At 69.4% G+C, this 12,479-nt stretch overlaps 2 protein-coding genes across 2 annotated transcripts; one reads left to right on the forward strand and one right to left on the reverse strand.

Annotated features, from left to right (window-relative positions):
• Window positions 1-287: 287 nt before the first annotated feature.
• EMIHUDRAFT_462211 (hypothetical protein) lies at window positions 288-4,598 on the reverse strand (the record flags this gene model as incomplete). Its single annotated transcript, XM_005792056.1, has 4 exons — window positions 288-1,091; window positions 1,209-2,672; window positions 2,762-4,207; window positions 4,263-4,598. 4 exons carry the CDS (start codon window positions 4,596-4,598, stop codon window positions 288-290), a joined length of 4,050 nt encoding a protein of 1,349 aa, XP_005792113.1.
• A 2,525-nt stretch (window positions 4,599-7,123) lies between these two features.
• EMIHUDRAFT_433476 (hypothetical protein) lies at window positions 7,124-8,009 on the forward strand. The gene has a single exon (XM_005792057.1). The coding sequence runs from the start codon at window positions 7,152-7,154 to the stop codon at window positions 7,626-7,628; it is 477 nt and encodes a 158-aa protein (XP_005792114.1). The 5' UTR covers window positions 7,124-7,151; the 3' UTR covers window positions 7,629-8,009.
• Window positions 8,010-12,479: the final 4,470 nt, after the last annotated feature.

Below are 12,479 nucleotides of genomic sequence, written 5' to 3' on the forward strand. Positions count from 1 at the left end.
GGGAGAGGAAGGGAGATTGGTGTGCCGGTTTTTCGCGTTAGCAATTTTTTTTTTCTTTGATCCGCCAAAAGCACCCAACTCTCTCTCTCTCTCTCTCTCCAAGATCCCCACAGTCCACTCAAAAGAAACCCCCTACCCACAAAACAAGAGCAGCGCCCACAAGCCCTCCCACTCACGAGTCGACTCAGCCGCTGTCGGCTGAGAGCAGTGAGCAATAGAGCAAACTCTGCCCAGCCTCTCTCCCTCAGACAGTCTTGCGATGGGCCGATCGTGTACCCGCCACTGCTTCAGCAAGCCACAACCACGTCGTGGCAGCTCATGAGGTACGCCAGCGTCACGGTCGCACCCTCCCCCACCGGCGCCGGAAGCTGTCGGTGGGGCGCCTCGTCCTCCGTCTCCATCTCCTCAGGCCCTCGGTTGCGGAGGGCGTCGCGGGCGGCGCAGCTCCCGAGCTCGCCGAGGGCCTTGAGCAGGCGCCGGCGAGGGCACGCGGAGCGGGCGACGGCCTCGAGGTCTGCCTCGCAATCGGCCTCGAGTCGCGCCACCAGAGACGCGACGACGTGCCTACACGCCCCTTGCAGTCTCGGGTGACCTCGGGCAACCTCGAGAGTCACATGCCCCACGCACGCGGCGACACGCCTCTTGTCCGAGGCGAGCCTGCCGCTCCACGCCGGCCGGCCCCCGAGGAGGGCGCTCCAGGCCGTGCAGGCCGCGGGAGGCAAGCGGGGCCCGGTCGATGCGGGTGCGGGCAGGCCGTAGTGCGGCGGCGGCGGCGGCGGCGGCGGCGGCGGCGGCGGCAGCTCCGCGACGAACTTTTCAAGGAGAAGGAGGACCCACGGGTGGCTTGCGATCTGCGCGAGGGGCGCGCGGTCCGGACGGCGCTGCAGCGCGAGCAGGAAACACGCCAGCCCCGCCTGGGCGGGCCCATGCACCGCGACCAGCCCGCTGCACACGACCGCCTGGACCCTCGGAGCGTCTGCCGGCTGCCACAACGCCCCGGGCGGCGACGCATCGTGAGGTGAGGGCGTGCAGAGCTGGACGAGGAGACCGGCGAGGCGGAGGAGCAGCGCGGCGCGCGGCGTGTCGACCGCCTGCGGGGGGTGTTGGTGGAGCGGGCGCTAGCGAAGGTGCGGCGCTGGAGCCAGGCAGAGAGGGGTGAGTGGTGGCCCGCGCGCCTCGACTGGGATCGCCGAAAAGACTCGAGGGACCGACAGGCCGCACGTGACGAGGACGGCGGCGGGGCTCGCCTGCCGGTCCGCGAGTCCCCTCGCCTGGTCTGCGCGCAGCAGCTGGACGAGGACCCCCAGGGCGCACAGCTGCATCTCCTCCTCGTCGGAGGCTGACTCGGGGGTCGAGCGACGGCTGCCCCCACCGGAGCGGTCCGGCGTAGCAAGCGCAGCGACCTGCGCGAGCAAATCGCGGTCGGCGACCAGCGCTGAGACCACGTCGGGCACCGCCATCGCGCCGCCGCCGCCAACAGCGCAGTCGGCCACGTCGAGGGAAGAGTCGAGAGAGATCGCGAGCGAGACGTTGAGGAGGTTGAGGAGCTCCCGCCGGGCCGCGCCGTCGGCCGCGCTGCCAGGGCGGGCGTCGGGCCACGCCGTCGAAGGCGACGCGTTGGCGACGGGCTCCGGTCCGCACCCCATGCCGCACCCTATGCCGCACCCTATGCCGCCGCACCCAGGCTCTGCCGGGCCGGGGCGCAGCACCGAGTGAGCGCGCCGGAGTACGTTGTGAAAGCCCTGCCGCATTTGCAGGTGAAACTCGCGCCTGCTCTGGTCGCGCCCCGCAGAGTCCTCGGTCGAAGCGATGGAAGAGGCGAGCAAGCGGAAGACGAGGGCGAGGGCGGCGCCGTCCACGTCGGGGTGCAGGCAGAGCCGGCTGAGCGCCGGAGCGAGTCCAGCGGCGACGAGCATTGGGAAGATGCCCGGGTCGTCGGCACTGCGCGGCGGATTGTGGGGCGGCGGCACCAGCACGCGAGAGAGGAGGCGCAGCACGGCGAGAACAGCGTCGTCGCCGGCCTCGCGCGCCGCTTGCAGGTTGGTCGACAGGAGCGAGACGAGGAGGTGTGCCCCTACCTCGCCGCTCTCGCGGACGCCCTTGACCAAGTTGCGCCGGACTGACTCGCCTCCGGCCATCGACGCGCGCGTTGTCGTCTCGGAGTAGCACCCTCTCGCCCACGCCAGCAGCATTCGCCACGTCTGCTCGCCCGCACCGGCCCCTCCGGCGGAGGAGAAAGCCCGCTCGGTTGGGGTGGCGGCAGCGCCCCACGGCACGATCGATGTTGGCGATGGCGCGCCCGAGAGCAGCCACGCCACGCACTCTGCGTCCTGAAGTAGCGCGGCAGGGCTGCACTCGAGAAGCGCCAGCTGAAGGCAGTGGCAAGCCGCCTCACCGCTGTGGTGTAGCGCTTGCTGCGGCGAGTGAGTCGGGTGCAGCGGCGCCAAGCACGCGCGCGCGAGGCGCAGCAGCGTCGCGACGGGGAGGCTGGCGTGCAGCGAGCCGCGCGGGACGGCGTGAAGGGCGAGCAGGATCTCCTCGATCTGGAGCTGCGCCTCGGGGTCGTGCGTGCTCCCCTCGACCTGTGCCCAAGGCGGCGCGCCTTCCTCGTGCTGGCCGCCGCGGGCAACCTCGAGGAGCAGGAGGAGGAGCTCGAGGGAGTACAGCGGGACCTACAAGCACGGCGCTCCGTCTCACCAGCCGATACAGGACAGGGCGCGGCTTTAGAGGCGCGGCGAGCCTCGTCGGTGGCGGCGCGCACGCGAGCGACGCAAGAGTGCAGGCCCGTGCAAGGCAACGTGAGCTCGACCCCGCCCGGCTGCCCGCCCGGCGGCTCGACGCGCTCGAGGGCGCCGAGCAGGGCAATGGCCAGGCGGGCGCTCGACTCGGCGGCGTCCTGGCGCGAGGAGAGGTCGAGCAGCCAGAGGCAGTCTCGCGTGTGCGCGTGGGCGAGGGCTCGCCGCTCGCCGCCCTCGAGCGAGCTGCCGCAGAGCATCGCCGCGAGCAGCTCGCAGGTGGAGGGGAGGAGCTGGGCGAGGGCGGCTGGCTCCTCCAACTGGTGCAGCGCGCCGAGCGAGCGCGGCACGAGGAGCGCGCACAAGTGGCAAAGGGCGGGGGCGTGCGCTGGGGAGGACCCTCTCGCCACGGCGGCGGCGAGCCTGCCCATCCCCGCCAGCGCGAGCGACGCGTGCGCCGCATCGGCGACGCCCGCGTCGATGCAGTCCCCGAGCAGGCCCGCACCGGCCTGGCAAAAGTCGAGGCAGGTCGGGATCTCGGAGGGGTGCGGCGAGTACCACTCGAGCAGCGCGACGGCGCAGCGGAGGCTCGCGTCCAGCTGGCGCAGGCAGCGGAGCTTGTCGGCCCAGCGGACGGCTACCGACGGGTGGAGCGCCTCGAGCAGCCGGGCGAGGAGCGAGTTGCAGCGAGGGTGCGGTGTGTGCAAGAGCTCGCCGAGCAGCGCCACGCACTGCTCCCGCAGGTGCTCCAGCTGATCCACCGTGGCGGACGGCGCGACACCGGCTGAGTCGACCGCCTGGTCCGTGCCCTGCCCAATGGGCCGGCACGCCTCGAGCAGGAAGGGGACGGTGTCCTCAGTGCAGAGGGCGCGCGTGCACCCCTGGCTGTGCAGCACCGCCAGCACGTCGACCGCAGCGAGCTGCAGCAGCGGGTCACCAGAGATGAGCGGCGCCTTGAGCGCGTCGAGCGGACGGGGGCGGCAGATTCGGGCGGCGAGCTGCGGGTCGCTCGCCGCGAGGGCGGCGAGCAGCTCGCACATCTGCAGCGAGAGGCTTCTCCGCGGGGGCGCGCTCCCCCGGTGCGGCAAGCGGGCGAGGAGCTCGTCAATGTCGACGCCGCAACGGTGCAGCACGGAGGAGGCGCAGGCGCCGTGCGCCACGATTGTCTGGGCGAGGACTCGGAGCGCGACGCGCTCGAGGCTGTCCGCGTCTCCGAGGATTGCGCCCACGAGCACGTGCGTGATGCGGCTCTGCTCGACGAGGGCGTTGGCCGCGACCGTGGCCGCCTTGCCCTTGAGCAGGAGCAGCAGCATGCAGAGCAGAGGCAGCGCCGCGCCCGGGAGGCTGCCCGCCCCGCCGAGCAGGTCGGAGGCAGACTGGAGCATGCGCAGCTTGGCCTCGGCCACCAGCGACGAGGGCCCGAGCTGCTCCTCATACCGCACCGAGTGGGCGGCCAGCGCCCCGAGCAGAACCTGCGGGGGGAGGGGACACAGAAGACGGTGACAATGGTGTACGTGTACACCACACCGCACAAGGTGGGGGCATGGCGCAGCCGGCGAGCACGGCACGTGCGTAGTAGGGTGGCACATCGCGCGCCTCCAAAAGCTCGGTCACCGCGTCGCTGAGCTCGGAGCCCCCGCTGAAGAGCGCAGGCAGCGCCGCGTCGATGCAGCGGATGAGCAGCGCGGGCTGGCGCAGGTCCTGCTCGCCGGTCGCCAGAGGAGTGGCCGCGTCGATGAGCGCGCGGACGCAGAGGAGGCGGTTGCTCAGTGGGCACACGAGGGAGAGGTCGAGGGCATTCAAGGTGGCGCCGACCCTTTCTGGCGTGAACAGGCCGGGCTCGACTGTGCTCGACCCGCTCATCGCTGCTGTTGGCAAACGCGGCTCCGTCAGCGAGAAAACTCGCAGTGAGGTGTGGACTCGGCGTGAGATGGAGGGGCGGGGGCACGGGCCTTTACTCAAGTTTGGTGGGCTTTCCGTCCGCGAGAGATTGTCGCCGAGCACTCGACCGGTTGTCCGACCGATGGTGACTTTGCGAGCAGCCGCTGTCGGATCGTTTTTTTTTGCTTTGTTGCTATAGGTCGGCCCGCAGCGGCGGTGCCCGGTGCCGAACCTGTCGGACCTTATGTCTCACTGGCTTTAATCCCGGGCGCAAGGCCGGAGGGGGTCGGATCTCCGCGCCGGGGGGGGGGTGTTGTGTGTGCGCATGGATTTTGTTTGAGAAGGGTGTGTGCGCACGCTTCAGAACAAACAAAGGTATTGCTAAAAATCGAAATCTCTCACGCTTCAGCCATGGCTTCAAAAACTCTCTCTCTCTCTCTCTCTCTCTCTCTCTCTCTCTCTCTCTCTCTCTCTCTCTCTCTCTCTCTCTCTCTCTCTCTCTCTCTCTCTCTCTCTCTCTCTCTCTCTCTCTCTGGCTTCAGCAATCCACTCTGGTGTGTGCATGGATCCGAAGCGCCATGGATTGAAAAGGGTGTGACGTCTTTCGACAGCCTCAACGAGATCGTACTACACACAACCATGGAGAGAAACACGGCACGACTACGTCAAAAACGGGTGGTGGTGGTGTGGCAGCAGGCCTCGGACGCGCGCATACCGCTCGAGCTGGCTCGCCTGTTCGTCGAGCCTCCTCATCGTCTCGCTCCCCTTGAGGGGCCGTAGGGACCACGCGCGGTGTTGGTCCGACGCGAGCACGAGCCCACCGCAGGGCGCCACCCCGCGGCTCTCCACATCCGACTGCGAGCTCCACACGTCAATCACCGGGCTCACCTCTGTCGTGCCGTCAGGCCGGTCCACGAGGGCGAGGGCAAACGCCGCGGAGCGCGTGGCATGCGCGTCCATCGCAGGGTTTCCGACCTTTCCGCTGCTTGTGCATACCTCTGCCTCGGCGGGCATGAGCTGCCGGATGCGCGGACCGCGAAAGAATGCCCGCGGGAGAAAGCCACTCTGCAACGCCCGCTCTGTGCTGCTGCCCCCCCGAGGAGTGTCAAATCGCTCCTCAAAATTGAGAATCATGGCGTCGTCCTCGGCTCCGAGCGAGTGGCGGCTATACTCGGCCGACTCGTCCGTCCGGAGGCCGGGGAGCATGCAGTGGTTTTGCATAGCGCGCGACTTGACACGGTCCAGGAACTTTGTGGCTCCCAGAAAGTCGGCCTAGGAGACGGCTTTTACTGCAGGTGAGCAGTCTCGACAGGGGCCATGCGTTCACAGTGGCCGTGTGTGTGTGTGTGTGTGTGTGTGTGTGTGTGTGTGTGTGTGTGTGTGTGTGTGTGTGTGTGTGTGTGTGTGTGTGTGTGTGTGTGTGTGTGTGTGTGTGCGCGTGCGTGCGTGCGTGCGTGCGTGCGTGTGTGCGTGCGTGTGTCTGTGTTCTGTGTGTGTGTGTTTGTGAAGTGTCCTATGTGTTTGCGTCTCTGCGAGTAATGCCTCCGCGATGGCTCGTGCCGGTGTGTGTGCCAGTCCGCGCCAGTCCGCGCCCTTGTCGTGCCAGCAGAAAGAAAGAAAGAAAAGAGACAACCCAAGGGAGGGATGTCGTGCCAGCGTGCTGTGAGATGTACGTATGTATGTAGGAAGGTGAAGAACAGCCAGGCTCGGACTGGACACCAACGCGGTATGGGTGGACGCTGGACAGATGATGACGGCACGCACGAGCGACACACAGACACAAACAGGCTCACAAGACACACAGCCAGCTGGCTGCCACACACCCTGAGTCGGCGTACACATAACTCAAGGCCACATCCTCCCTGTCGCCCCCCCCAGCACTCCAAGGTGCCAAAGGAACAAACAAGCGCACAACAAACAACAGACGACAGCAAGTAACATGTGAGACTAGAGCAGGCTTGCTCCGCCTCTAGCAATCTCGCCGCCCGGCGAGGCACGGACGAGACCGTGTGTGGGGTCTAGTGAGGTGTCTATGGACGCCCTCCTCAGAGGCTAGCGGCCAGCCGCTAGCCCTATCTGCTATCTCGCACTCACGGGCAGTGACAATTCAATGTGTGAGTGTTTGCGAGCAGAGGCGCGTGGGCTAATTCTAGGCCGCACGTCGTGGCACTATGACGGAGGTAGACGTGCGGCCGCAGCGCGCCCGCCGCAGGCTCGGCGGTGCGCGCGTGTTAGCGAGAAAGTTGCGGGTAGAGCCATGCCCGACTTTTCGAAGGCGAGCCCCACCCCACGGATGCCGGCCGTAAAGAAAGAAAGAAAACAGACAACCCAAGGGAGGGATGGGAGGACGGCACGCCGCCACCACACAGGGATTTTAAGGCGAGGTGTGTGGTGCGCTAGCCGTCGCCCACCCTAGGGAGTCTGCCTCTTCCTATCTCTCTTCGCAGCATCCGTGCCTTGTTAGAAACCCAGGCGAGAATTCTTTTTGCGAGCGCACCTGCTGCGATCGACTCCTCGCGCAGCACCACCGCCAATATGGCCCTGCTCGTGCTGCTATGGCCGTGTACGGCGATCATCGGCTGCTCGTCGCCTGGCTGCGCGCTGCTCGCGAGCGCTGTAGGAACGCTACGCTCTGCGGCAGGAACGCCTTGCTCTGCGGCAGGAACGCCTCGCTCTGTGATCACCCTTTCCGCAGAGCCGCCTTCGCTGCGTCCCTTTCTCGACAGGCTGCTCGCGTGCAGCAGTGAGGAGGATAGGAAGGCGAGCATGGTCACAGAGGTGAACCAGTGGTGGACGAGCGGCCCCGACGTCGCCCAGGCCAATGCCGATGAGCTGACTCGGCTCATGTCAGCACGCGGGACACGCATCCAGACCAGTGCGATCGCGGCCTACGAGCGGGGCGAGGACACTTCTGAGGCATCTTCCGTGCTTCAGACGCTGGTCGATATGACGTTCCATGTCAAAATTATTGTGCGTGACCTGAAGAAGGCCGCTGCGGCGGGCGACATCTAGCGAGGTGAAGCGATCGTGGCCAGTATGTGCGCTGCTCCATTGTCGAGTTTGCGCGAACGGCTTCGGTACGTTACGCGTCTACTTTTCTACGTCCTTAGTGTAGCTTTGTAGCCACGTACAGCACGCAGCTCAGGCATGCGGCGAGTGCGCGACACCCGCGACAGGGTCCGCAACCGCTGTAACACGCGGCGGGGGGCGGTCGCGGAGACCGCGAAACTCGTAAGGACACCGCCGCCCGCTGGGCCTGGCCCTGGGGCACCGCACTCAGTCTCGCAGACTGTGTCTACTGTCTGTCTCTCGAGCTTGTCTCTCTGTCACTGTCTCTCTCCGCTGACCCCTCTAGCTCACTAGCTCTCTTCGTTCCACAAAAGATTGATGATTGTTCGGTATTTGTTTCCAGCAAAAGGCAACTACCTTACACGCGACGTACGGCTCTTTAGGGCTATTTTCCCCGATCACACGTTATTCTGAACTCGTCACGGCTCCACAAAGCATTGCGCCAGAACCTCCTCGCACGGCGCGGGCGCCTCGGGTGCCAAAGCGCGCAGCCGACGCAACGCGTTCGCCTATCAGCAAAACCGCGTTTGTGCCGCTCCAGCGAGGGCAATCGTGCGGCGCTGCGCAGCGCGCCAGAGCGATCGCCCTCTCGCGAGCTCTGCGCGCGTGCTCTTGCGCCGTGGCCTGCGCTCAAGGCAGAAGCAAGTGGTCAGCGATCGGCGGTTCAGGAAAGTGGAGCAAGGGCTGTGCTGGGGGCGAAGCGCCACCTTTGAGAGCTTCGCGCCCACCGAGCCCAGGGGCGCAGCCTCTGCCTCCGCCAGCCTGAGAGAGGACAGGCAGGGCAGGCGAGGGGGTTGGAGGCGGAGCGGGCCGGTGCGCCGCCACCGGGTGCCGCGCACCGCTGCAAGACGGGAGCCGTGGCGCTCAGCGAGAGCGAGAGCGAGAGCGAGAGCGACGCGGCGGACGCGGGGGACGCCGCCTGCGCGTCCGCCTCGAGCTGCGCCACGAGCGACGCCGCCTCCTCGCCCGCCACCAGAGGCGACGAGCTTCGCCAGAGGCCGTCGACGAGGAAGAGAGCGTTCTCGCCGCCCTCACACGCGCCAACACACGCACCAGCACCGCCCGCCGCGGCGCCGCCCGGCGCGCCTCTCGCGCGGACGGCGGCGGAGAGAGGCGCGAGCGCGGCGGCGCGCATCGCGGATCGCGTCTCAGCGCGGCAGTGTGCGCCGAGCCAGCCGGCCAGCAGACAGGCGGCCTGGGGCTCTCCGCCGCTGCCCGCCGCCGCGAGCGCTGAGGCTGCGCCCGGCTGGCCGCCGTGCGAGTAGGAGAGAGCGGCCCGCGCGAGCGCGCCGCCGAGCAGGCCGGGCGGCACCGGGGCGGCGGCCAGCTCGAGGCGGGCGGAGAAGAGCGCGCGCTGCGCGGGCGAGGTGAGCTCGAAGCACGCCTCGAGCACGCTCACCGCAGGCCCTGCCTGTGCGGCCGCCAGTCTGCCGAGCGTCGCGCGGAGGAGCTCGGCGGCGAAGCTGCTGGCGGCCTGCTCAGCCTGCTGCGCGGGGCTGGCGGCAGACGGCCGCGGGCGGGCGGCGCAGATCCAGGCAGACTCCGCTTCCGCGACGGCCCCCTGGGCGCGCGCGTGGCTTCCCCCGCCGACTCGACCCTCCCCACTCCCCTCGCCACCGGCGGGAAGAGGTGCGCGTGCCCAGCGAGAGGAGGAGGCGGCGGCGGCGGCAGCGTCCTCCGACCCAAAGGCGGGAGCGGCGTAGCGCGAAAAGTGGCGCGAGCAGCCGTACAGCGCACCGCGCCGCCGCGGCGGCTGTGTCGGCGGTGGCGACGCGTTTGCGTCGATGCCGCCACAGACCGGGGAGCAAGCGGGGCAGCAGAGCGAGAGGAGGGCGAGGCGGGTCGCTGGCGGCGGCCCGTGCGGGTGCGGCGGCAGCGAGAGCAGCAGGGAGAGGACGAACGTGACGCGGCTCGGGTGGTGCTGGTACAGCGGCCGGAAAGTGATTAGTTAATTAGTAGTTAATTAGTAGTTAATTAGTAGTTGCCTGGTACAGCGGCCGGTAAGTGCGCAGCAAATCAGTCGCCAGCTGCAGCGCCTCACCGCCGCCTGCGTCACCTCCGCCGCCGCCCCTTGCGCCGATCAGCGCCGCCTCGATCGCCATGTCGACCGCCGGAAGCAGCCTCCTCGCCGCGCTCGAGTAGACACGCGGCCCCGCCCCCCGGCCCGGCAGCAGCGACGCGGCGGCCTGCGCGGCGTCGTCGTCGAGCGGCCTGATTAATTATCCGAAGTAAGTGTGCTGACAAGTCCTCAGTCGTGAGAGAGACATCGCGTCGAGCTGCCAGAGCGCGGCGGGTGCGTCGGCGTGGCGGAGCGGCTCCGGCGCGAGGGCTTGCGCGAGCCGCCCCATCGCGGCGCGCTGCTCCGTCGGCGGCGGCGGCGAGGGCGCCGGAAGCCTCGCAAAGGGAGCGACGAGACGCGCCACCGCCGGGGCCTCGAGCAGCAGCCGGCGCAAGGCTGCGGCGGCGGAACCCGCGCCGTCGGCCTCCTCGAGGCGGGCGGCGAGGATCGCGACAACGTGCTCCAGTCTCACCAGCTCAAGCGCCGGCCCAAGCGCGCACACCTCTGCGAGAGCATCGGCCCGGCCCGCCGCCCCGCCGGCGCCGCCGCGCAGCACAAAGCTCACGGCGACGTGGGCCGCCGCCGGGAGCTGTGCCGGCGGGAAGCCAGCGCCTCCGCCCAGCTGCCGCGCGCTCGCAACGGCAGCGGGGAGGAGGGTCGCACCCGGCGACTCTGCAAGCTCGGCGATCATCGCGCAGACCGCCGCCGCGTGCAGCAGCAGAGACGGCGGAGGAGCGGCGCCGCCGTCTGGGTCTGGCGGAGGCGGAGGCGGAGGGGCGGTCGCTCGGCCAAAGAGAAAGTCGCGGGCAAGCCGCAGCGCATCGGTGCCGCGGTCGGGCGCGGCAGCGTCCGCGGCGGCGGCGGCCACATCGACGACCATCCGCAGCGCGCTGGTGACGGTGCGGCCGAGCTCTGCGGCCGGCTCCGCCTCGCTGCTGCCGGGCGGGTGGAGGGCGCGCAAGCGGCGCTCGGCGGCGAGGAGGAGGAGGGCGAGCGGCTCGAGCGCGACGGCGGCGGCGACGTTCGCCGCGCGCGCCGCCGGCGGCGCGTTCGAGTCCTGCGCCGCCTTTGCTGCGGGGATGATGGGGCGGAGGAGCGCGGCGAGGCACTGGGGCGACGCTGCTGCGGCGGCGTGCGTGGAGAGGAGATCTTCGGCGGCGCCGTGCGCGGCGGGGCAGCGGCTGCGGGAGAGGGAGGCCGCCGCCAGCTTGAGGAGAAGCTGGCTGTCTCGCTCGGTGCCTAATTAGTAGTTAATTAGTAGTTAATTAGTAGTTAATTAGTAGTTAATTAGAAGCTGACTGTCTCGCTCGATGCCGCTGCGGCAGAGTAGCCAGCGGAGGCGGTACGCGAGCAAGTCGAACAGGGCCGCCTACAGTCGGCCGACGGCGGCGGCTCGCAGGACGGGAGACGTACCGAGCCGCCTCGCGGGGGAGGCTCGCACCAGCGCGTGCGACGTCACCGACCCCGCGGCGGCCGCGGCGGCGGCAGAGCCCGAGGAGGCTGCGTCGGGCGGGCACAAGTCGTACACGCAAGACTTGCCGTGCGGCGAGCCCGAGCCGAGGGTCTGCGGCAGCGTGAGGACGAGCCGCGCGTACGACTCGAGCAGCGAGACGAGGGGCGAGCCGCCCTCGCCCGCAGAGAGCGGCGGGGCGGTGCTGTCTGGAGCGGCGGGCTTGAGCTCCTCCTTGATGGCCGCGGCGAGCGACGCCTCGAGGCGGCGGCGGCAGTAGACGTTGAGGTGCAAGAGCAGCGACAGAGGCAGTGGCCGCCCGCCCGCGCGCAGGCCGTGCAGCAGCAGGTCGACGAGCTGCTGCGTGGTGATGTGCGAGGCGAGGCACGCGCGGCGGACCATCGACGCGGACGCGACCAGCGCCTCCGCAGCCTCGACTGCTCGGCTCGACCCGGGCGGGCGGCGGGAAGAGCCTACTCTCTCACACAATGGCGGCGTCTGGAGGAGAAGGAGGGGGGAGGAGCCGGCGGCCGCCGCCGTCCGAGAGCCGTTTGCGGGGCTGTTCTCCATGCCGCTGCTGCCTCCCCCTCCCCGGGCGCGGCTGGCAGCTGAGCTCGACGCGGCGGCCTCGAAGAGCGGCGCGACGGCCTTGTGTGCGTCCTGGGTGCGGCGGGCGAGGAACGGGGTGCGGCGAGGGGAGGGGGCGGTCTCGCTGGAGCTACGGGTGCGTCAGCGAGGCCATCGTGGGGGCAAGGGGTCGCGTGCATCAGCCTGGGGGAGGTGCGAGAAGGTGCGCGAACACGTGTGCGGCCGGGAGCTGGCGAGGGAGGGGGCACGGTGCAAGCTAGGCGCGCAAGCCTTCAGCGCCCTGTCGCCTGACACCTCGCAAGCTGTCCACGCCGCCGCGTGCGCCTCGATCGCCGCGGCGGGAGCCGGGAAGCGAGTGAGCAGGCAGAGGAGCGCGGCGCCGCGTAGGGTGCTCTCAGACGCGGCGGACGGCCCTCCGACGGCGGGCAGCGGTGCCCACAGGCCGGCGGAGCTGCTGGCTGCGCCGTCGCAGCCGAGACGCAAGGCAGCGGCGGGCAACAGCCGGGCCCCGCGCTCCGCGCCCCCAGTCATCTGCTTGTACAACACCGCGGCGTGCGCCGCGACGAGCAGCAGACCGGGCCCCGCGTCCGCAGGCGGCGGCCACAGCCTCCACTCCCCGCCCTCGCCGCCCTCCCCGCCGACGCCCGCTCCGCCGGCAAGCGGCGCGAGGTTGGCAAGCAGCGCAGCCTCGCGCCGG

This window comes from Emiliania huxleyi (genome assembly GCF_000372725.1).
Source record: "Emiliania huxleyi CCMP1516 unplaced genomic scaffold EMIHUscaffold_11, whole genome shotgun sequence".
In the NCBI taxonomy this organism is placed as follows: Eukaryota; Haptophyta; order Isochrysidales; family Noelaerhabdaceae; genus Emiliania; species Emiliania huxleyi.